This window comes from Panicum hallii, chromosome 8, assembly GCF_002211085.1.
Source record: "Panicum hallii strain FIL2 chromosome 8, PHallii_v3.1, whole genome shotgun sequence".
Classification (NCBI taxonomy): Eukaryota; Viridiplantae; Streptophyta; class Magnoliopsida; order Poales; family Poaceae; genus Panicum; species Panicum hallii.
In genome coordinates this window covers 5,111,955-5,135,146 of record NC_038049.1, presented here as the reverse complement: position 1 = coordinate 5,135,146, position 23,192 = coordinate 5,111,955, and the positions used below count along the sequence as shown (strand labels likewise).

Genomic DNA, 23,192 nt, shown 5'->3' with positions numbered 1-23,192 from the left:
CCCATATACACGACCTTCCGACAATTTTTCAAATAAAAGCTATCCGTTTCATCAAGACAGTGGGTGCAGGCCTGGTATCCCTTGTTTGACTATCCTGACAGGTTGCTAAGTGTAGGCCAATTATTGATGCTTATGAAAAGCAATGCTCGGAGGTTGAAAGTCTCCTGTTTGTACTCATCCCACACATGTACACCTTCTTCTTTCCATAACAGTAAAAGTTCATCAACCAATATTCTTAGGTACTTATCAATGTTGTTGCGAGGTTGTTTTGGTCCTTGGATAAGCATAGGCATCATGATGTACTTCCGCTTCAAGCATAGCCCAGAAGGAAGGTTGAACATACATAGAGTCACAGGCCATGTATTGTGACCGCTAGCCCACTCGCCGAAATGGTTCATTCCATCTGTACTTAAACCAAACCTTATGTTCCTTGCATCCTTAGCAAAATCTAGGAATTCTCTATCAACGTTTCTCCACTGAGACCTATCTGCGGGGTGTCTCAGCATCCAATCTTGCTTACGCTCTTCTTTATGCCACCGCATCAACTTAGCGTGTGCTTTTTTTCTGAACAAGCGCTTCAAATGTGGTATTATAGGGAAATACCACATGACCTTAGCGGGGATTTTTTTTGCATTAGCAGTATCATTTTTTTTGCATCAACAGTATCATCTTTTTGCATCAGCAGTATCATTTTGTTTGATCTTATACTGCTTTGCATCGCAAACAGGACAAACATCCAGTTTCTCATATCCATCACCATGACAGAGGATACAATCATTAGGACATGCATGAATCTTCTATACTTCCAATCCTAGAGGGCAGACAACCTTTTTTGCTTCGTATGTTGTCGAGGGCAGTTCATTACCCTCGGGAAGCATGTTCTTTGCGATTCCCAGTAGCTCCTCAACGCCCTTATTGGTAACACCATTTACTGCCTTCCACTGCAGCAATTCCATTCTGCTACCTAACTTTTGTGCTCCTATTTGCAATCTGGATACAATAACATTTTGTGATTATCCAACATCTTCTCAAACTTTTTTGACTTCTTCACAGTTTTACTATCTTTCAATACATCTACCAACACCTAACCTAGTTCGTCATGCGGTTGCTCTTCTGCGGCATTTTCTTCAACCTCGTCCATTAGTGCATCATTAAAGGCACCTGTTTCATATATGTGAGCCAAGTCTGGAATATTGTTATCATCATCATCATCTTCATTGTCTTCCATCAGAACTCTACGTTCATCGTGCTTGGTCCAAAGAGTATAGTTATCCATGAAATACCTTTCAATAAGGTGGACGTGTAGAGTGTTTCTTCTAGAGAATTCTTTGTTATTTCTGCAAATGCGGCATGGATAGCACATGAAATCTTTCGATGACCTATGGGCCTCAGCCGCATCAAGAAGACTTTAGGCCATTAATCCACACCATGGTGCACCGACCACCGTACATCCATTGTCGGTCCATCTGCAATCATATTTTTCTATTGAGGAACACTTTGGACGAGCAATTTATGTCACTGGGATGGGGCTTCACACTTTTTTAATAAGGAACTATAATCAAAGATGCAACACTTTCTTAATACGATGAAATGATATTACTATTACAAAGGATGAAACTCTAAATAAATGCATTCTTTACAATATGCTTGTATTCTCAACATCCAGCACAATTTAGTCAACAGACATTAATTCCAATCAAACAAACACAAATATCCCAACAATCAACATGCAACTTATAAATTCATGCAACAACACAATGGTCTTCAACCATTCTTTGGTGGGAAAGCAGAATGCTCTAACGGATTTTTTGCTGGCGCAGAAGAAGATGGCAGAGCTGGAACCTCCGGGTTTCGTGGTAATGGAGCGTAACGCCTCAACAAGTCCTCAAGATCAAAAGGAGGTGCCTCACCCCTTGCAACAAATTTTTCATGTTCTTTTTCCAAATAACGGAGCTGTGCTCTCACCCAAACTCCCAGTTTCTTCGACTTCTCATGAGCGCCTACTGGAGTTTTGCCCTTCCCTCGGTACGAAAACACTTCATGAGCACCCTCCCCCACCGGCCCCAATCTCTCCAGCAACATAAGCCATATTGATTGGAAAACACTTCTATTTTCAAAAAATGAAACTAATTTCACTACACTTGTCAAATAATGTAAAAATCTGAATAAATTCTTAGAATTACAATGAAAATATACTCATTCAATTTGACATTTCACATAAACATTCAATTTGAAATGTAGGAAGTGGCAATGTATCCAAAAATATCCTCTCTTAAAATTTATCTATAATACATGTACAAATACAAAATCTCTCCCAAAAAACATGGCAAATAATGCCACCTGAAAATACACATGGCAAATAAAACCGCTTAAAAAAATTAGCATAATGATATATACACATGTCACTTGAAATTAATTGAAAAAATCACCCTAGATTTGCCACATGCAAACTATCCAATAAACCTTCTCTCAAATTCTAGTCATCGCTTCTATATATCTCAAATGAATGTGTAAATCAAAATTTCGTGCTCATTCTCACTCTTTCTAATAATCATAAAATTCTCGAACTATAAAACATGAAACGAAGTATAAAGACTATTAGAGAAGAGAGGATGAAGTTGCTAACCTTTTGAGCACTTGGATGAGTGAAACCAGCACCAATCTTGAGAAAAATGGGCAGCACGTCGTCTCTAAAATGCCATGGGGAAGAAGAAGCCCAAGCTCGGTCAAATGGTTGGCTCGGGGAGAAAGAAAGGTGCTAGTATATAGAAGGCACATTTGTACCGGCTGGTGGCTTAAGCCGGTACTAGATCTCTCCACTTAGTACCAGTTGGGCTGGTATCATACCAGCCGGTACTAAAGTGCCACCGGGGGAATCTAGCCGTTGCCCCCGGGTGGCGCAGCTTAGTGCCGGCTGGTGGCTACAACCGGTACTAAATAGCTCCCCGGGGTATTGTTCTTCTGGCCCGGTACTAAATGTGCGCATTAGTACCTGCTGAAAGACAGCCGGTACTGACGGCCGTAGACGAATGGTCACTTCTCTGGCAGTGGCCATACGTCCTGGGGATAAAAGTTCCTAATAAAATTAAATCATGCATGCTTCCTAGAACAGCAAAGACCTTTACTAAGCAAGTACTGCCTATCAGTTTAGACACTGACATCTCACCTTATAGTCTCGTGGCACACATGCATGTTCAATCATGCATGCTTTCTAGAACACACAGCAAAGACCTTTGGAATAGAACTCAAGAAAGATATCGGCGAATGTTCAAAGCAATTGATAGATGACAAGGTTCTTTCCCTTCCCTCTTTTTATTCTCTATCGATCGGCTCCAGCAATGAGCGCTTTACAGGGAGGCGGCATGGTGCAGGGCCGGCAGTGGAGTGCCAAAAGGGCGAGGGGAGAAGCGGTCGTGATGTCTCGCTCTGTAGTCGAGGTGGCCGGCATTGGAGTCCAAGAAATACTAGTCGTTGTTGTCATCTAGTGGAGGATCTATCCATCAGTAAAGATGGAGGAGCAGGACAAGGAGGTGTTATCAGAAGCGGAAAAGAAGGTGAGATGTTGGAGGCAGCAGCAGGGATGGTAAAGGGCTTTAAAGTTTAGTCTAGATAATCTAATGACCGGGTTCAAAAAGAGCCGATCTATTATCTTATGCAATTTTTTAAAAAAATATAAGAGCCAAGTTGAATTATGAAGAGATCGAGCACTAGAATAGCAGCAACCCGTGGGCAAGCAGGGTGATGGGAGGAAGGTTGTGGAGTACGGAACAGGCAGACAACACTGGTGAAAGGACCCGAGGGAGAGTCAGGAATTACAAGTGCTCGGAGAAGAAGGGGATCTGATCTGACTGATCATTGGTAGCGGAGTAGTTCTACACTACTACATGCGTTAAAAACTTCTACTAAGAAATGAAATTCGTTTTATTCTAATACCATGTAGCTAGCTAGATGGATTCTTGTTACTTCTCCACAACATTATTTTGCATCGACAACATAGTCCTTGTTATAAAATATCGTGGTGAGATTTTCGTCTGGGTCTTCGGTTGCCTATGTTTTGCTCCCTTACGCCGGTGCCGATGTATATGCATATATACAACTGCCAAGCTGCCATTCACAACACAATTAACATCAACACGAGCTCATGTGTGTTATTGGTTTTCTTTTTTGTTCGCCAGCAGTCTTCTCGGTAAACAAAAAATTACTGCAAATGGAGCAACTGCGGCAAGTCCAACTGCCCTCTCTATCACATCGAATATCAGGATACAGGTAGCACTGCTACATCCTCTTATCCTCTGGATGAAAGATAAGGAACATTTGGACACATAATAGCAAACGTGGATGGTCAATGTTGGTGAGTTAAAGGTCTACAGACCACGGTATACCAACTACACGCCACCTAATATGCTTCCAAGATACTATTGGACACTTTGTACAGCCGGTGTAAAACTGACGACACCACAAAAGGTTCGGTGTGCTTCACGTGTTCCCGGAATAGGGTGCCGCAAAGCAAACAAACAAATGAAGATATAGGAGACGATGCCAGGTCATTGCCTCTCTAGATGTCATAGAGCCGCAGAGAACAGTGTGGTCTAGAACCCGTATATATACGTGCCTGCGTGACACATGCATCCGTGTCATGCACACGAGGGAGTCGCAATCAACAAATTGACACCAAACATCTTTTATTTCCAGACTGATCCCTATCAGATTAATGATACGGCGACTCACGGTAGGTGAACCTCGTCGGTTTTTGCACCTTCCATTCCAAAAGTTTCCATAAAAGAGACAAATATGGATAGTGTAAGGAACATTTCATACATTGACATCGCATTAGTGCTAATATTTAACTAGCTATTAGCTTATAGCTGCTAATATTACATGGACAATTATTAGCAAGGGATTGTTTTGATCCTGAAAGAACCGTGACACGTTAAGAGGGGGAGAGGGTGAATTAGGTGTTCTAAAAACTAAATCTCCAAGCACGTATAAGAAACTATTTCAAAATGTATCTAGATGTACACTAGGTTTTCTATGTGTTGCTTTCTCTACCGTACAAAAGTTTTGCATCCTAGATTCCAATCCTACAAACTACACAAGGCAATTCTAGGAAAAGTAAAAGAAAATGTAAGTGCAAAGTAAGTGCGAAGTAAAGCGGTAGAGAATGCAAACCTTTTACTCAGGATTCCGATTTAACCTTTTAATATGTCAATTGCGTCAATGAGGAATCTTTGCTTGTTTTGATCATAACCTTTTACTCGGGATTCCGATTTTAATGATCTTGGACTCTATAAAAAGCTTGTGAAATGCTCTACAAGATTCTCCAGAAATATAACCCATTTGATGTGTCAAAATAAAAATATCCACGGGACACTTCCAATTCATTCCTCTCATTGTTCCGGCTTTGGAGGTTTTCACTGTGTTGCGTCTTTGAAACCTACAAAATTCTACAAATATTCATTCTTGACACATATGTTAATCCCAATAGTTATGTTGTTATTCAATCACCAAAATCACAAACAATGGCTTAAGGGCCATTTTCCTCACAGGATCCAACTACTACTTGTTAGGTCTATTAACAAATCTGTTTGGATCCCTATTTGGTCATTTTAACCGTTAACTATTAGCACAAGTGGATGCGGATATATAGGTCTTATCGATAAATTAGACAAAAAGTAACATAAACGACTTTGTCACCCTCATCCTCGCACATCCGTTTTCCAATTCTTCATGAAACCTTGAGCATTGATGCTACCCTAACGACAAATAAAACAAATCTACGAAACTGGTATCTTGCAGCATGTAGAGCCTTCTTGCTTTTATATGACTCTACTTGGTGCAAACGTGCCATTATTCCTTGAAATAATAAGCATATATGAATGAGTAGGGCAGTATATGAAACTTGCGACAAAGTAAAAATATATAATCAAGGGAAAAGTAGCTAGTCTGATATGTGCACGCAGCCTGCCTAACTAAGCTCCTGGGCTATTAATCTTCTGTAAACTCCTCCGAACCTAGCTAGTCATCGTGGAGCACCAGGCCATAGTTCATACCGTGTAAAAAAGTTAGCATAATGGTAGAAATACATTACACTGCCAGCACCCTAAAGATTGTTTAGTGAATTTATTTCTCATACGTTATCCCGGTTTTAACATAATGGTTATGCGTCCTTTGAACTATTTTAACTATCTGTAGAGCTCAGCATGAGTTCTGTCTGCACGTCGTGATGTTTCATTCACCTGCCGGTTCAACTACTGCTTGTGCCGTATTCGTTGTCTGTAGTACTGCACATGTGTGCATCTTCTCAGTTCTCACTGTTCATAGTTCTTGATTTATCTTTCCATGTTTCAGTATGGTTTTTACATTGGTGAATCAGATCACTACACCAAACTGGATTTACCTTGGCGGCGGAAGATTTTTTTGGCGGTTTTTGGCCGCCAAAGCAATTCCAGATTCTGGTAGTGGATCATCAGTAGCTGTCCGTTCCGCATTCTCCTGAATTCAAGGAATACATCGTATGCATTTGTTTTCTGTGTGTCAGTATATATACATCTGTTCCAATGCAAGGTAATATCAGTCCAATGCAACTCCATATCTGATGAAATCTTATTTACCGTTTTAGCTAGTAGTATTATTGATCGTTAATAATTGTTTAATCAAAAGTAGTTTGGCCATGCATTCAGTAGTAGTCTCACGTGGCTGCTAACGAGAAGGGAATGGAAAAATTCACTTACAAGAGCTGCGCCGCTCAACTATACACTGCTAATTTCCTATCTTTCTTCCTCTGAATATCCATGAGGAAACAAGCAAGATCTTCCTACTTCTAGTGTGCTGCCGCTTTGTTGGTGCGCCTCAGGCCTTGGCGCATGGTGCAATTTATAGTGCAGGAACGGCAGGAACTAGCAGCAGGCAGCAGCTGGAGTGTCCTTATCGCCCAAGGATGAGGTGTCTCGACCAGGAATGATTTTTTATTTGGCCAGGAGCTTAGCTGCTAAGAAGCAGTTAAACATTGTGGTGAGATTATCGTCTGGGTCATCGGTATGCAGCTTATGTTTTGCTTCCTTGCACCCTTACTGATGTACATCATGCATACATTAGGCCGAGGATATTGGTGTTCTTTAATAAGCAGTACAATATATTACCATGTAATCTTAAAATGATTTAACTGACAACCATATATTGGATTGTCCTCTTGAATTATCATATGGTAGTTGCACAACTCACTACGCCAAAAACTCTATTTTAAAGATAACTTTTTTTTGAAACAACCATGGATAGCTAGAGATGTGCTCTATACTGAAGTTGCAGTGCTCGATGGGATCTAAATTTTTTGTTGATAATATTTTTAATTTAGAATCGTTTAGAGTGCTAAATATGCGATATAAGATTAAGAAAAGTGAAGTCAAAAGAAATGCATATGTTAGGTATGTAAGATGTGCTTCGTAAATGAGGTGGTAAGGAGACTAGCGAAGCGCAAAGCTTGAATCCTATATATTGCACCCATGAGAAATCACTCGACTTTATGACTTGTGACGTGCACCCATGTAACACGACAGAGTAATCCACGAACAGACACGAAGCACCTTAGTGATGGGAATACCATCGGGACGAGAGTTTGTGATCTACTTACCATATGTGTTAGGGAACACTGCACAGAATTTCCTAGACTGATGATCCCTATCAGTGTATACATGATTGCGACTTTCACGGTAGATCGACGGCACCAAAAAAAAGCTAAGGAGCAGATCTATCTTTTTTTTGAGACTAGGAGCAGATCTATCTTGGTACGTTGTTTCTTCTTCGGCGAACATAATCTAGGCATGCAGCACACAGGATGCTGGTTGGTATAGTTGAGCCATCCCCTTCATGTCTCACCACGCTCACTATTTTTGATGACTAGATGGCCCTGCTAGCTTGATGTTGGGGTGACACTATTTCACATGAACTAACCGTCGCCATCGATCATGGAAGGAAAACAAGGATGCATCATAGCGCCACATGTTACCTTGATTTCTTGAAGTTGGCACCGGACACACCAGTACACCACTATTTTTACAGGTCATGGATGCAAACGTGGATTCCACCCAGTTTTTTTTACATTATCTTGTTACACGATGCATATAGGACCACATACAGCTCGCACCTTCCGTATCTAGCGAGATGGCAAAAACAATGCTACCAAAATGCATGCAGCCAGGTATACGTGTGTACCACACGATCGCCGCTTCATGCCATCAATGCTACAAAAAGGGATGCTTTGCTCCCTTGCACACTTTTCACGCATACATGCATGTTTTCCTCACTTACAATTAACATTAACACGAGATGCAGGCAATTTGTTTTCTTCGCCAGTATCTTTTTCCATTAACAAAAATTAAGAAATATACGTATTGTTTTACGACCTGCTTGATCGAGCACAAGCTAGCCCTATAGTGTCCTCTCTATCACATCGAACATTTAAATACATACATACTATCATATTTCATACTGCTACATCCTCAGATACTCTCAGGATGGAAGACTTGGAATATTTCACTAGTACAGGATGGTCCTTTAGTCCCGGTCCATAACTATTTTTAGTCGCAGTTTCCGAACCGGGACTAGGAGTACAGGACTAAAGGGTGGACCCTTTAGTCCTGGATTCAAAAACCGGTCTGCAAGGCTCAAAAAATAATTATCGCAAACTAATCCAAACTCTGCAGTCCGTGGGACTTAAACCCAAAACCTCTTACCTTACGTATAGCTTGGTCCTGAGGAGGGGGTAAGAGGGGCGGCCTCCCCGGGCCCCCGAAAACTAGGGGCCCGCAGGTGCACATACGTACAGGTATAGTATGTATACAGTTAGATATACAATTAGAACATACAGCCACGACAGATGAGAACTGAAATGATGTGTCGCGCGTGACTCATCGCAACCAGCTGACTCCCGCGGCTCCAGGCGCCCCATGATGCCATCTCCTCGCTCCTCGTGAAAACTAGGGGCCCGCAGGTGCACATACGTACAGGTATAGTATGTATACAGTTAGATATACAATTAGAACATACAGCCACGACAGATGAGAACTGAAATGATGTGTCGCGCGTGACTCATCGCAACCAGCTGACTCCCGCGGCTCCAGGCGCCCCATGATGCCATCTCCTCGCTCCTCGTGATGCGATTAACTAATGTTGATTGGCAGCCACGTTGGAGATTACGCTGCCGCCGCCGCAACTCACTCCTAAGGGCCTGTTTGTTTGAGCTTAAATAAGTTGTAGATTATACAAACCAACTTAAATAATCTGTAAAGGAAACAAACAGGCAGCTTATTTGCTCAGATTATATAATCTAGAGTCAAAAATACCACAATCTCATAAGCTAGTCAAGTGGAGCTTATTTCAACTTATTTCTACCCAAAAGACCCACTACCCATGGCAAAGAGGAGCAAATTACCCGCAATTGCCATTGGGTCCCACCAGCCCACTCCCTCCTCCCCTCCCCACGCGCCCCTCTCCCTGGCTGGCTCCCCACGCACCCCTCTCTCTGGCTCGCTCCCTCCTCCCCTCCCCACGCGCCCCTCTCTCCCTGACCTTCAAAACTGCTAATGTTGTGAAAATAGTAAGCAAATGAATAAGTCTAGTACCAAAGGGCATTGTTGTCTTTACACGTCTAGGACAAATAAGCTGGACCCAAATAAGCTAGGCAAACAAACAGCAAGACTCAGCTTATTTAATCCAAAAAAATAAGCTAGATTATATAAGCTACCAAATAAGCTGGATAGTATAATCTATAAGTCCAAAAACAAACAGGCCCTAAGTCTGTGTTGCTAACCGGCTCAAGATGATACATGAGTTGATGTTTCAATATTATTCATTGCACTAGGCCATGGATAATGTATTGATTGGACATTAGTTAGAGAAATATGATATTGTGATCTGAGAATTCTAAGATCCAACACCTTTAGTTTGTAGCTTTGCAATAGCTTTCAAGTTTCAGTTGCTATTTGCTTTTTAATTTTCAAGCTTCAAGAAATATTTGAATGATATTGATATGTACTGGTATATCTTTGTTTACTTCGCATCTAGACTTGCTACAACAATATCTCAAAAACTTGTTTTAGCAATTCTAGATTCGAAGTCTAATACTAATATGTATAAATTGCTTGGCTAGAATTTGTTTGTTTTTGATGCACTGGTTTATTGTCAAAATTTTCGATATAGATTTATCATCACCATTATTATTAGTCACTACTACTATTTAGAGGGCCCCATCTCCAATCTCGCCCCGGGCCTCCAAAATCTCAGGACCAGCCCTGTTCTTTACCACCCCACCTACACAACATATATTATTTTGAATGGGATACCTTCCTTTTAAACTAACCCGTGAAAGATCCTTTAGTTCTGGTTGGAGCCACCAACCGGGACTAAAAATCCTTTTAGTCCGGGTTGGAGCCACCAATCGGGACTAAAGGATCATCCTTTAGTCCCGGATGGTGTCCTGGATGGTATTACCACGCCCAGGACTAAATGTTTAGAACCTTTATTCCGGTTGGAGCAACCAACAGGAATTAAAGGGTGACTTTTAATTCCGGTTAGTAGCTCCAACCGGGACTAAAGCTTCCCGCTGCCCCCTAGCCGTCGGACCCAGGACTAAAGCCTTCATCAGTCCCGGGCAGAACAGTAGCCGAGACTAATGTCAAGGATCAAAGACCATTGTTTGGACAAATAATAGCAAATGTGAACATCAATGTTGATGACTTAATGGTATTACATATGAGTAAATTGTGGCCCACATGGCCACATACAGCAACTCGTAACGTTGTACTACCGTATTTCACCATCAGGAACATTGTCGTGGCAATATCTTTTAGCAAGGGAACTTCAACTTTCACAGGTTGATCCCTATCAGTATGATGGCTACTCTCACGGTCAACCTTGTCGGTTTTTGCACCTTCCATTGCATAATTTTCCTCAAAAAATACAGGTACAAGAAGTGTAAGAAGTATTTCATACATTGACATTGCATAGCTATATAATCCGAATAAAACTAGGCATACCCTCTGTAAGTGCGGCGTAGTTGCCTCTTTTCAAGTCACTTTGACTTAACAAAACAAATGAAAGCTTAACAGCGCTCTTGATTTTTTTTCTATATTTACTGATCCATATGATATACACGGCACCAGAAAAAACTGAGGGTAACATTATCGCTAAAAATGCCCCTCCCTCCATGCCCTTCGGATGTGTTGCAATTTTCAGCACATGATGCAGCAGGTTGGTAGTTGAGCCATCCCCTTTATTTCTCACTATGGGTACTTCTGATGACTAGATCATCGTCATGAATCGTTGAAGTAAACAAGGATTATATTAATTCATTTCTGATGAGCACGGCCTGTGCATATAGTGCCATGTACGTGCCTTTTGTTAACAAGACTTTTGAGTTGGCACTGGACACCACTATGGCACGTCAAACGTCACTATCAGTCATAGATACAAAAATACTGATCAATAGGACCACATACACACACCTTCCTTATCTAGCGAGGTGGCAAAAAGAATACACTACCCAAAGGTATGCAGGCACCTATATACGTGATACGTCTACCACTCGATCGTCGATCCTGCATCACCTCCATCTTTTGCTTTTGAGCTTATGCAACACTTTATCTTATGAACCGTGCACACCTAACCCTTGATTACTATCTATATCTGTGTGTAATTATGCAAGTACGTGTCCGTAGGTTCCATTTAAAACATGTCCACATCACCACTGTAGTTCCAGAAGTGAGCACACCTAATCCTTAACCTTAATTTTGTTTGCCGAATCGCTGGACGTTGGATCGACAGGTGATGAGGGCACGAGCCGCTGTATCGGTAGCAGCTAAATGCTATGTTAGAATTTCACAATCTGCTCCTCCTTAAATGACATGGCAGCAGTGCTCCTGAAGGATTCTTTTTTTTTTGTTAAAAAGAGAGAGAGAGAAAATAACGAATGGTTTGATCTCAGCTAATTCTCCATACTTCACATTCAACACATCTTCTGTTAGAATCCCCCTTCTTAGCATTGAAGGTGTACAATTTCAACTCAAGTTGGATTTAGTGTAAAAAGGGAAAACCAAAAGGTTAAATTCAGGTCCAGACTGTTCAAGATCTTTTCAGCTCTAGCTACCTATATATGCATAGTACAGATCAAAGTATCTTCGGATCTTTAGACATTGCCAAGAATTAATGATGCAAATTTGAAGCAAATTAAAGGCCTCATATGCAACTTCCGGTGTGGAGATTCAAATCTTCTCATGTACGTAAGATCGATGGAAACTATATCCGGCTTCAATTCGGTAGTTTGCTGATGCTCAGGTTTATGGTTATTGTAGACGGCTGCGAAATTGAAACAGTCATTAAAGAAGTATCCTAATCAACAAAGGAGTTGAAAAGTTTGCTAAAGATTGGAATAAGGGTAAATCCCCTACTAAGAATGGTCTGATGCTTCAACACTCTCGCTAGCGAGGCTATATTGTGCATGCATGGAAAGGCCATCTCATCACTCCAATTAATTTATTTCGAAGACTCATTGTCTAGTCAATGTCATCAGTCCAATGGTGCCACCGGAGGCACAAGACCAGCCGTCGGAGTCTAAGAAGGATTAATTTCCTTTTATTTTTCCAAATTTATATGGGGAATTATTTGGAGTTTGTGATTAGTATACATATAGAGATTTAGGGGATGTTTGTTTTGGAGGAGCTTATTATAAGCCTATAAGCCCCTCACATGGAAAGGCTTAGTATGAGCCTAAAATGGTGTTTGGTTGTAGCGGCTTATAAAAAGCACCTATAGTTGGTAATGAACTTTCTACCCCTTATTAATACCCCTTAGGTGAGGGAGATAAGGGTAGTGGGATGAAAGAGTGAATGTTTTGGTGGGGTCCACAGAAAATAAGCCCCGTAAGCATCTCTTGGAGGGGCTTATGAGCATAAGTCTCACCTATAAGTCTTCATGTTTGGATAAAAAGAGACTTATTAAGAGATTATTGGTGGGGCTTATAATAAACCCCTCCAAACCAAATACCCCCTTAGCTTTTCATGACGAAGGATGGGGATGGGACGAAGATGATAGGGTGGAGAATGGAGATGCGGGTTAGGAAAAATATTTGGAGAGAGGGAATGGATGTGTGAAAAAGTTGAGAGCACCGTGGCCGGTTGGCAGGGAGACGAGCCATGTAGAGGGCCTACATATACACCATTGGATAGGACCATGTAGCTAACTTGTTTCTCTTAAAGAAGATTAGTTGGTGATAAAATTGCTATTTTATATTTTAATTCTTGTGCCCAACTCATCGATTAGTTGAACTGAAGGTAGTACTTTTGATAAATCTTATTTCTCATCGAACTATATGAAAAATATTTTCTAGAAAAGCTGCTGAGCTTATATGTAGGTGGAGCTGATAAATCCTCAATATTCATTTTTCTATGCTCAAATTAAGTGACTAAGCAATCACTATGAGACAGCTTAAAAGACAACCCATACATCATCTCAAGATTACGTGACAACGCATGAAACCGTACAACAACAATGTACTTGTCCTTAGGATAAATGTTGAGAGAGAGAATGGACGTGTGACAAAGTTGAGCAGGCATGCAGTGGACCTGTAGGGCAATAAATTCTACATGAAAAATGTAAACTTTTTATACAAATATGTGTACCTAACTCTTTACTCCCTCAATTCAGAGCACTTGTTGTTCTGGCCACAATTCTCAAAATACTTGTTTCACAACTTTAGGCAAATTTAGCATTTTTTTCTATCTTCTTCCCCACTCAAATACTTGATCCGAAGGTAGTAACTTTTCATAAATCTTATTTCTCATCTAACTATATAAAAAGTATTTTCTAGCAGAGCCGGTGAGCTAGCTAGCTTATATGTGCGTGGAACTGATAATAACAGATAAATGATTTTGGATTTTTTTTGTGTGAATTCCAATGTGTTCCAATGAGCAAGTGATTCCAAGCAGCCAGTCTATATAAGAAGCCTTGGAGGGGATCAAGTGCACTTCAATTCCATCCAACACCCTTGGCTGACAGAGACGATGGAGACTACCATCCCAGCCATGATCCTGCCTTCGTTGCTCATCACATGCTTTTTCTCCATACTCCTAATATCTGTGAGAACATGCTCTTCTAAAATGTAATCTGGCCATTGATGAACTGATTTCGCCGCTCATGCATGTTGTTATTGGATGATTCGATCGCGCGTGTGCAGATGACGGCGACCGCTACGGCGGAGACGGCGGTGAAGGTGAGCACCACCCCGATCTTCCCGGAGATCCCGCTGGGCCAGGCGAGGAAGGACTTCCAGGTGCTGCTGCGTGTCGAGGCGCCGGCGGCGGCGGAGGCGCGCGCCCCCATCGACGTCGTCGCTGTGCTTGACGTCAGCGGCAGCATGAGCGACGCGGAGAAGCGGCCGTCGAGGCTGGACCTGCTCAAGGCGGCCGCCAAGTTCATGGTCGCCAAGCTTGACGACGGAGATCGCTTGTCCGTCGTCGCGTTCAACGATCGCCCCGTCAGAGAACTTAGCTCCGGGTTACTCTACATGTCCGGCGATGGCCGGAGAAACGCCATGAACGTTGTCGACAAGCTCGAGGCCCGTGGCGGCACGGCGCTCCTGCCAGCCTTGGAGGAGGCGGTGAAGGTAAGTGTCGTGGGTGTCATATGCAAGTACAGGTGAACATGATGAACTCAATGTTTCTTACAACCTCGAATCCAACTGCAGATCCTTGACGGGCGGCCGGGAGATGGCCGGAACCGCCTAGGATTCATCGTCCTCGTCACGGACGGCGAGGACACGAGCAGGTTCTCATGGAGCGAGCGGCGCTGGGAGATGATCCATGCCGCTCTCTGCAAGTACCCCGTCCACACCTTCGGCCTGGGCGCGGCGCACGATCCCGAGGCCCTGCTCTACCTGGCTCAAGAATCTCGCGGCACCTACTCTTTCGTCGACGACGAGAACGTCGACAAGATCCCCGGCGCCCTCGCTGTGTGCCTCGGAGGGCTGACGACCGTCGCCGCCGTCGACACCCGCGTCGTCCTCAAGGCCGCGGAGCTGAACGGGGTGCGCATAGACCGCGTCGACTCCGGTGGCTACGACAGCAGCGTCAGCTGCGGGGGCACCTCTTGCGAGGTCGCCGTCGGCGTCCTCTACGCCGGCGAGGCGAAGCATTTCGTGGCCCACCTTCACGTGCCGGCCGCGTCATCGGTGGAGGACGGCTACTACTGCGACCTCGCCGTCTGCGACCGCCACCGCCGTCGCCACGAGCAGCACCTCCTCGCCGTCGGCTACTCGTACAGCCACCGCCCGGGCGCCACGGCGATCACCGTCGAAGGGCACGGCGTGTTCGTGCAGAGGCTGCCGGAGCTGCTAGGCGGCGGGCGGCAAGCCGCCCTGCTCGTCCCTTCCCCCGTGGTCCTGCAGCACATCGTCCGGTTCGAGCTGCTGGAGGTCGTGTCCGGCCTCGACCACGGCGAGTTGGTGACCGCCAAGGACCGAGCGCACGCCGGCGAGCTGCTGCAGCTCAGGTGGGAGGAGTTCAGGGCGTGCCACCAGTTCTGGGGCGGCCTCGACCTGAGCGTCCTGGAGAAGGAGGTGGACGCCATGGTGAGCAGCCTCACGACGACGAGAGGGGCGGCGGCCGCGGCCTACGTCCACGCGTGGGTGTCGACCCACCGGATGCAGCGGGCCACCAGCATGGGCTCGCCGGAGAGGGCGGTCGCCGAGTTCCTGACGCCGGCGATGCGGCTCATGCTGGAGGAGGCGCGGAAGCTGCCGCTGCTGCTGCAGGCGCAGGCTGAGACCACGGCGGCGGGCGTCCTCCAGCACGCCGTGGGCTCCGCCGGCTGCGCCGAGCTGGAAATGATCGACCGGCGGCTGGAGCTGTGGTCCAAGGTGAAGCGCGACGTGCAGCACCTCCTGTTCCAGCCGTCGGCGGCAGCGGCGGCGGATGGAGAGGAGCACCTCGCCGCCGTCTTCCACGAGGCGTCGCTGGAGGCCATCGACCGCGCGATGCACCGCGACATTTACCTGGCCGCAGTGTTCGCGAGCAAGCAGAGGCGATGCCACTCCGTCGCCGGAAAGTGAAGAACTCGACAACTCGGAGCTACACTACTTGGGGGTGTTAGTGAGACCATGAATAATGGAGCTGCCTAGGTGAGGGTAGTCTACGGATCATACGGAATAAACTAACAATGTTCACTCCTTCCGTGGCACCTCTCCGTCTCTGGCATCGATGGAGTTGGAGAAGATGGATGTTTTTTTTAAGATGCTGCACGCTTTATTGTCCACTTTAAACCTTCAGTATAGTGATGGAATGTCATGTTCCGGTTAGTAGGCGGAAGACTAGCAAAGAACACATCAGAGTAGCATAGCAGAAGGCAATATAGTGGATCCGTAGACATGGGCGGAGGGCCCAATGTGGCCCGGTATTGCTTGGGCAATACCTTGGTCCAGTCCAAGAAGGGTAGCGGGCCTTAGAAAAAACTTACCTGCTCGACTCGCCCGTCCGCCTGCACGCCCCATCGCCCGCACGAACGCGACTCGCCCTATCTCCCGCAATTGGTATGATGGTGCTTCTAATATGAGAGGTGAATTTAATGGTCTTCAAAAATTAATTCGAGATGAGAACCCATATGCTTTCTATATACATTGCTTTGCTCATCAATTGCAATTGGTAGTTGTTGCTGTCCCAAAATGTTGCTCATCCCTTGAGGATTTCTTTGAGTATGTAACATTGAATTGATTGTGAGTAGCACTAGTGCTTCTTGTAAAAGGAAGGATTTATTGTTGCATAAGCATCGCTTGAATCTCTTATCTAAGTTGGAGAGTGGAGAAATTTCATCAGGGAGAGGCAAACAACAAGCAACAACATTGTCAAGACCCGGAGATACAAGATGGGGATCTCATTATAAGATTTTGCTTCGTATTGAATCAATGTGGGATTCAGTAATAGAAGTCTTAGAAATTGTGCATCAAGATGAGCGCAATCCATCTAGTGCAGGTGGCTTTGTTGGAAAAATGGAGTGTTTCAGCTTTGTGTTTATGATGAAGATGATGTTGCAAATCCTCCGTATCACAAATGAGCTCTCTCTTCTCTTGCAGAGGAAGGATCAAAATGTTGTCCAAGCTATGTCGTTGGTTGTGGATGTGTGAACACGTTTGATTAATTTGAGAAGTGAGGGTTGGGAGCCATTGTTGGAAGAAACCAAAGCATTTTGCCTTGCAAATAATATCCCAATACCAAATATGTGTGATGCTGTGCCACGGTTTGGCCGATCAAGGAAAGGTGGGAGAAATAATATCACTCAAGAACATTTTTATCGTGTGGATACCTTCTATGCTGCTATAGATTCTATCACCACAGAGTTTGATCATCGCTTTAATGAGCTATCTTCAGAGTTGCTTGTGTGTTTTGCTTGCCTTGATCCAAGAAATTCATTCTCTAAGTTTGATGTGGAGAAGCTTGCTCGGATTGCAGATATCTATCATGAGGATTTCTTTTTTTGATCACCGCAAGACTATCAAAGATCAACTAAGAATTTTCATTATTCATGTGCGAAGAGTTGAAGAATTCAAGGCTTGTTATGATCTTGCGAGTCTATCAAAAATAATGGTTCAACTTGAGAGACATATTGTGTTTTCATTGGTCTATCGTCTCATTGTGTTGGTATTGTTGTTACCAGTGGCAACCGCAACGGTTGAAAGGGCCTTCTCGGCTATGAAAATTATTAAGATTGAATTGCGCAACAAGATGACCGATGGATGGTTGAATGACTTGATGGTGTGCTACATAGAAAGAGAAATATACAAAGGACTTGATCTTCAACAAATTAAAAAGGCATTTCAAAATAAGAAAACTAGACAAATGCAATTGACTAGGTCTTCTAGACCTAGACGTAACTAGAGGTATTTTTTTTATTTCACAAGTTTAACATTTTTTTATAGATTTCACTAGACAAGTGCAATTGCCTAACTCATATTTATTTACTTTTTCAGATTTAAGAGCCATGTAGCCTAATGTAAATGGATAATGATGACGATGACCTCTTTATAAGGTATTTTCCGCTTTTATTGTATATTTTTTTATATTAGTTGGTCTAAATTGTGTTGTAAATTTTGTCCTCTTTGCGTTAGCAATAACTTAATTTCGTGTCCTCCGCCACTGCTTATACGTAGTGCTTCTTTTTGTGTTGTCAGTTAAGCCACATTTGTGTTGTTTTATTGTTTTTATGTACAGGGCACTGAGGAAGGCCTGATACTGGATGGAAAAGCCCTTGTTCCGGATAAGCTATGAACTGGAAGACGCTCCACAGGTAGAGGAGAGCAAAGGATGTCCTATCTATGTGATTTATGGTCTTATGCTGCATAGATAATGACAGTAGTATATATGAAAAGTAGTCAGATTTAGTGCATAATCTGGTGATGATTCACAAGGTTCTCCTCTTTTATGTGTCTAGTAAAATGTCAGTTTCTATATGTATGTCTTCTAATTGATTGTTCTTTTCATTTCTAAGTGCTTCTTGATTCCTGATTGTGTTTTTTTTTTTCATTTGATGGTTGCAGCATCAGGTGGCTGCCGGCCACTAGCTAGCATTCCCATCTCCATGGCTCCCTCTCCAAGCACCAGGTCAAGCTCAAGCCTCCAGTAAGCTGCAAGCAACAAGACAGTAACGAGGCAACAAGTTTAACTTGGTGGAAAGTAGCAAGTTTGTCGACAGCAAGCCACTCAAAGCTAATGTTGCCAGGACAGAGTGTTAGTGGTGTAAGTGATTTTGGAGTTGTACTCAACGATGACATATGTTTGTATGGCTAACGTGATAACTTATATCATTCTGATTGTTTGGATTTAGTCGTGAATGAATGTGGTTTGTTGGCCTACTGTGCTTGATGTACTGAACTTACAGCTAAATAGCACATTTATTTTTTTCAGTTCATTTAAATTGCCCATGGATGGTTAGTCGGTAAAAGCATAGTTAACATCAAACTGTCCGTGGGTAAAAGTTTCTACGTATTGTCAGTTGGTATATGTTGTTGTTTCAGACCGTCCGTCGGTATAAGTTTTTACCAACGGAACTTGCACCGACGGCTTTATACCGATGGACTCTCCATCGCTAAAGCGGCTTTTACCAACTATCCATCCATCGCTGTTTTTGGGTTGTGGTGTAGTGGAATTTGCCTTGGCTGGAGGCTGATGCTTTCCGGATTCTGGATTTCAAGCTGAGAGCTATGGCTAAAGCTTTGAAACGGTGGAGTGCCAAACATGTCGGGCTGGTACGGCTGCATGCAGCTGGCTATTGCCAAAGAACTTGTTTACTGTCTGGACTGTGCGCAGGATAGGCGTTCTCTAGCTCCTCATGAGATCGCCTGGAGAGGAAAAACTAAAGTATGCTCCCTTGGTTTGGCCTCTCTGCAGCGCATGATCACGAGGCAGCGGGCGCGCATCACGTTCCTTGCGGAAGGTGATGCAAACACCAAGTTCTTTCATCTACTGGCATGTCCTCGAAGTAGAAAGAACCACATTGAGCATTTGAGGGTACACGATGTTGAATTTGTGCAAGAGGAGGAAAAGGCTGAAGCTTCTCCAGGGGCGGCTCTCGAAAATGTTGTCCATTTCCAGGGGCTGCTCGCCCCGAAGCCGCCCCTAAAAGTGCTTCTCTGGGGGCGGGTCACACCCACATCTACCCCTAAAAATTCTTTCCAGGGGCTCATATTTTCTACAATATTAACCCTTATATATACTGAAATATGATTGGCTCATTCTTTTCAAGATTTATAGTTTACTATAACCTTAGTGTGGAAATTTTATTTTTTGAGGCGTTTTGCTATATTCTACTATTTAAACGAATTTTTGGCATAAAAAAAGGAAAATATTGACTTTGATCATTTCAACCTGCCCAGGATTGATCCATCCTCCCACTACCGGAAACGAGGACTTTGCCGAGTGTCCACAGCTTTGCCGAGCGCAAAATATCGGGCACTCGGCAAAGATCCTCTTTGCCGAGTGCAGCACTTGGCAAAGGAAAACACACGGTAAAATCACCCTTTACCGAGTGTCTGGCACTCGGCAAAATAAAACACTTGGTAAAGATTTTTTTGCCGAGTGCCGAGCACTCGGCAAAGAGTGACACTCGGCAAACGCGCGTCAGGACGTAACGGTAGTTAACGGCGTGAGTCTTTGCCGAGTGCCTAGTCCAGGACACTCGGCAAAGATGCATTTTACCGAGCGCCAAGGCAAGACACTCGGCAAAATAAACATAATTTTTTTTATTTTATCTAAAATTTATTCTATTGCCATCCTACATTCTCCTCAACAAGATATGTAATTTTGGTTCATTTATCGAAGTGTTTGCTATATTTTAACAATTTATTTCATTTTATTGAATTTTTTGAAAAATTCAAATTTGAACTGTGTGGTCATTCGAATAGTGGAAAAAATGAATGAAAAATTGTTATTTATGTTAATGAGATGCTTTGAGGCCTTATCAAAGAAAGGACCAGGAATTTCAAACCTATTATTCACGAAACATGGCGACTAAAATTATGTTCAAGTCGTGTTTAAATTGTATAAAAGGCAAATTAGGTCGGAAAATTATGAAACTTGTCAAGATGTCATGTTATCATGTGAGGACACTGTGATAAAATTTGTATAAGATTTTGTGAAAGTTTGACATCTACGATACTTAACACCTAATCGGGTTTCACATAAAATCACACATCTCTTTGGAGAACTTTCAATTTATAAGCATCGTATATTTTAACTTTCACAAAACCTTGTCAGATTTTTATCACAGCTTCCCCAGGTGATATCATTACATCTTGACAAGTTTCATAATTTTCGGACCATATTTGTTTTTTATACATTTTAAAAACAACTTGATAAGAAGTTTGTCGTCATGTTTCGTGGACAACAAGTTTGAAATTTCTGATTTTTTTCTTGATAAGGTCTCAACGCATCCTTAAATAACATGAATATCATTTTTTCATTCATTGTTTTCCATTATTCGTGTGACTTGTAGTTCAAATTTCAATAAGTACAGAAAATTCAATAAATTGATAAAAACATGTCAATTCTTTGCCGAGTGCCGCTTATCTGGCACTCGGTAAAGAGGTGCCTTTGCCCAGTGCCACTGATCTGGCGCTCGGCAAATCTGGGCCTTTGCTGAGTGCCCTAGATCTGGCACTTGGCAAAGGTTTTGAATTAACTTCGGCCGCCGCTCGCTCCCTCCACCTTATCCACACACGCGCGCACTTGCACTCTACTGCCGTCCCGCCCCCGACCCCGCCTGCTCCGCGCCCCCGCCCCCGCCCCCGCCGCAGGCCGCACCCCCGGCCACGCCCCCGCCACGCCTCCCGCCGCGCCCCGGGTTTGTGGTAGGTAGTGCTATGTTTGCTATGGTTTGTGGCATTTTTTTATCTTCATTTTTGAAAATTAAGACGTATATAATATGTGCTAACTTGTGTTTCTCTAAAAAAGATTTATATAGTATGTCAATATCAAGTTTGTATAATAATTTAAACATGGATTCATCATGAATTAAATACATACATGACCGGTCCACACCGACCAAAATTGAACACACTCTCTAGCATTTTCTTCTGTTCACCGATGAAGAATGCCCCTGTGGGGAAAAAAATGTTATGACCTTTTTGGCATGGACAATAATGAAGGTATGTGTGTGAATGTCAATGCTTACCATTTTGGACCATTGAATATATTAACATAGAGTAGGAGCCTAGGGCTAAATTTTAGCATGTCCAAACACCCCTTAGTCATCTTATAGAGTATAAGAAGTTGGCTTGGCTTATCATGTGACATTGTGATACACAAAAGGCTAAAGAGTGTGAATGCATTGTGATATAGAAAATGCTAGAGAGTGTGTCATGGCATTGTGATGAAAACTTTTGTCATATGAAATTGATATTACTTTCCAATGCATATGTTAGAGGATGGAAGACCGTGAGTGGATGTACACTGGCCACTTAAGTCGGGGTCAAGTCACCGATGAGTGGATCAACAAGACCTGGTCTTTCTTGGAACGGGTGTTTGGCGAAGCTGCTAAAGGAGCGAGTAGAATTTTCTATCCATGCAGCAAATGTGCAAACAGGAAAAGACAAATGAAGAAGGTCATGGGGGAACATCTTTGTTTGAATGGATTTACGGCAGGCTGTACCCAGTGGGTCTTCCACGGTGAAGCCGATTGTATGATTGAGGAGGTGGTGAGGCAACGTGTCGAGGATTATGATGCCGATGCCGGGGTTGCGGAAATGTTACATGACTATCACGAGGCACAATTTGTTGAAGGACATACGGAGGAGGAGCTAGAGGCAACTGCAAAGGTGTTCTACGACATGTTTGCCGCGGCACAGAAACCCCTTCACGGACAGACAAAGGTTTCTCAATTGGATGCCATTGGACGCATAATGGCATTAACGTCGCAGTATAGTCTGAGCCGAGATGCCTTCGATGGTATGTTGACAGTTATTGGCAGTCTACTTCCTGAGGGTCACATTCTTCCAAAGAGTATGTATGAGGCACAGAAACTTCTTCGTGCAATCAAGATGCCGTATGACCAGATACATGCTTGTCCGAAGGGGTGTGTCCTGTTTAGGAAAGAATACACAGAATCAAAGTATTGTCCAAGGTGTGAATCCTCTAGGTTCATGGAGGTAGACTCTGGTGATGGGCACAAGAGGCAGCTTGACATCCCCGTGACAATCCTACGCCACCTTCTGTTCATACCGAGGATCCAGCGGTTATACATGACAGAGGAATACCCAAAACAGATGACATGGCACAAAAATGGAAAATGATACAATCCTGATAAGATGGTACATGCGTCCGATGGTGAAGCATGGACCCACTTTGATAGCATTCATCATGAGAAAGACAGAGAGTCTCGTAATGTACGTGTTGCGCTGGCAACAGATGGGTTCCATCCTTATGGAATGATGGCTGCAACATACACATGTTGGCCAGTATTCGTTATCCCCCTCAATCTCCCCCCAGGCGTATGCTTTCAACGACAGAACATATTGTTGTCGTTGATTATTCCTGGACACCCGGAGAATAATATGGGTGTGTTCATGGAGCCTCTAATTGATGAATTGGTCCGTGCTTGGGAGGAAGGAGTATGGACATATGACCGGGCTACAAAGACAAACTTCAAAATGCATGTCTGGT

General features: G+C 43.5%; 1 protein-coding gene across 1 annotated transcript; it reads left to right on the top strand.

Annotated features, from left to right (window-relative positions):
* Positions 1 to 14,032: 14,032 nt before the first annotated feature.
* On the top strand, positions 14,033 to 16,217 carry LOC112903032. The gene is made up of 3 exons (XM_025972237.1): positions 14,033 to 14,126; positions 14,225 to 14,653; positions 14,735 to 16,217. The coding sequence occupies exons 1-3, from the start codon at positions 14,052 to 14,054 to the stop codon at positions 16,094 to 16,096; spliced, it is 1,866 nt and encodes a 621-aa protein (XP_025828022.1). The 5' UTR covers positions 14,033 to 14,051; the 3' UTR covers positions 16,097 to 16,217.
* Positions 16,218 to 23,192: the final 6,975 nt, after the last annotated feature.

Coding starts and splice junctions, on each gene's coding strand:
- LOC112903032 (XM_025972237.1), top strand. CDS start 14,052: ATGGAGACTACCATCCCAGCCATGATCCTGCCTTCGTTGCTCATCACA. Junction 14,127..14,224: donor TCTCCATACTCCTAATATCT/GTGAGAACATGC, acceptor GCGCGTGTGCAG/ATGACGGCGACCGCTACGGC. Junction 14,654..14,734: donor CCTTGGAGGAGGCGGTGAAG/GTAAGTGTCGTG, acceptor ATCCAACTGCAG/ATCCTTGACGGGCGGCCGGG.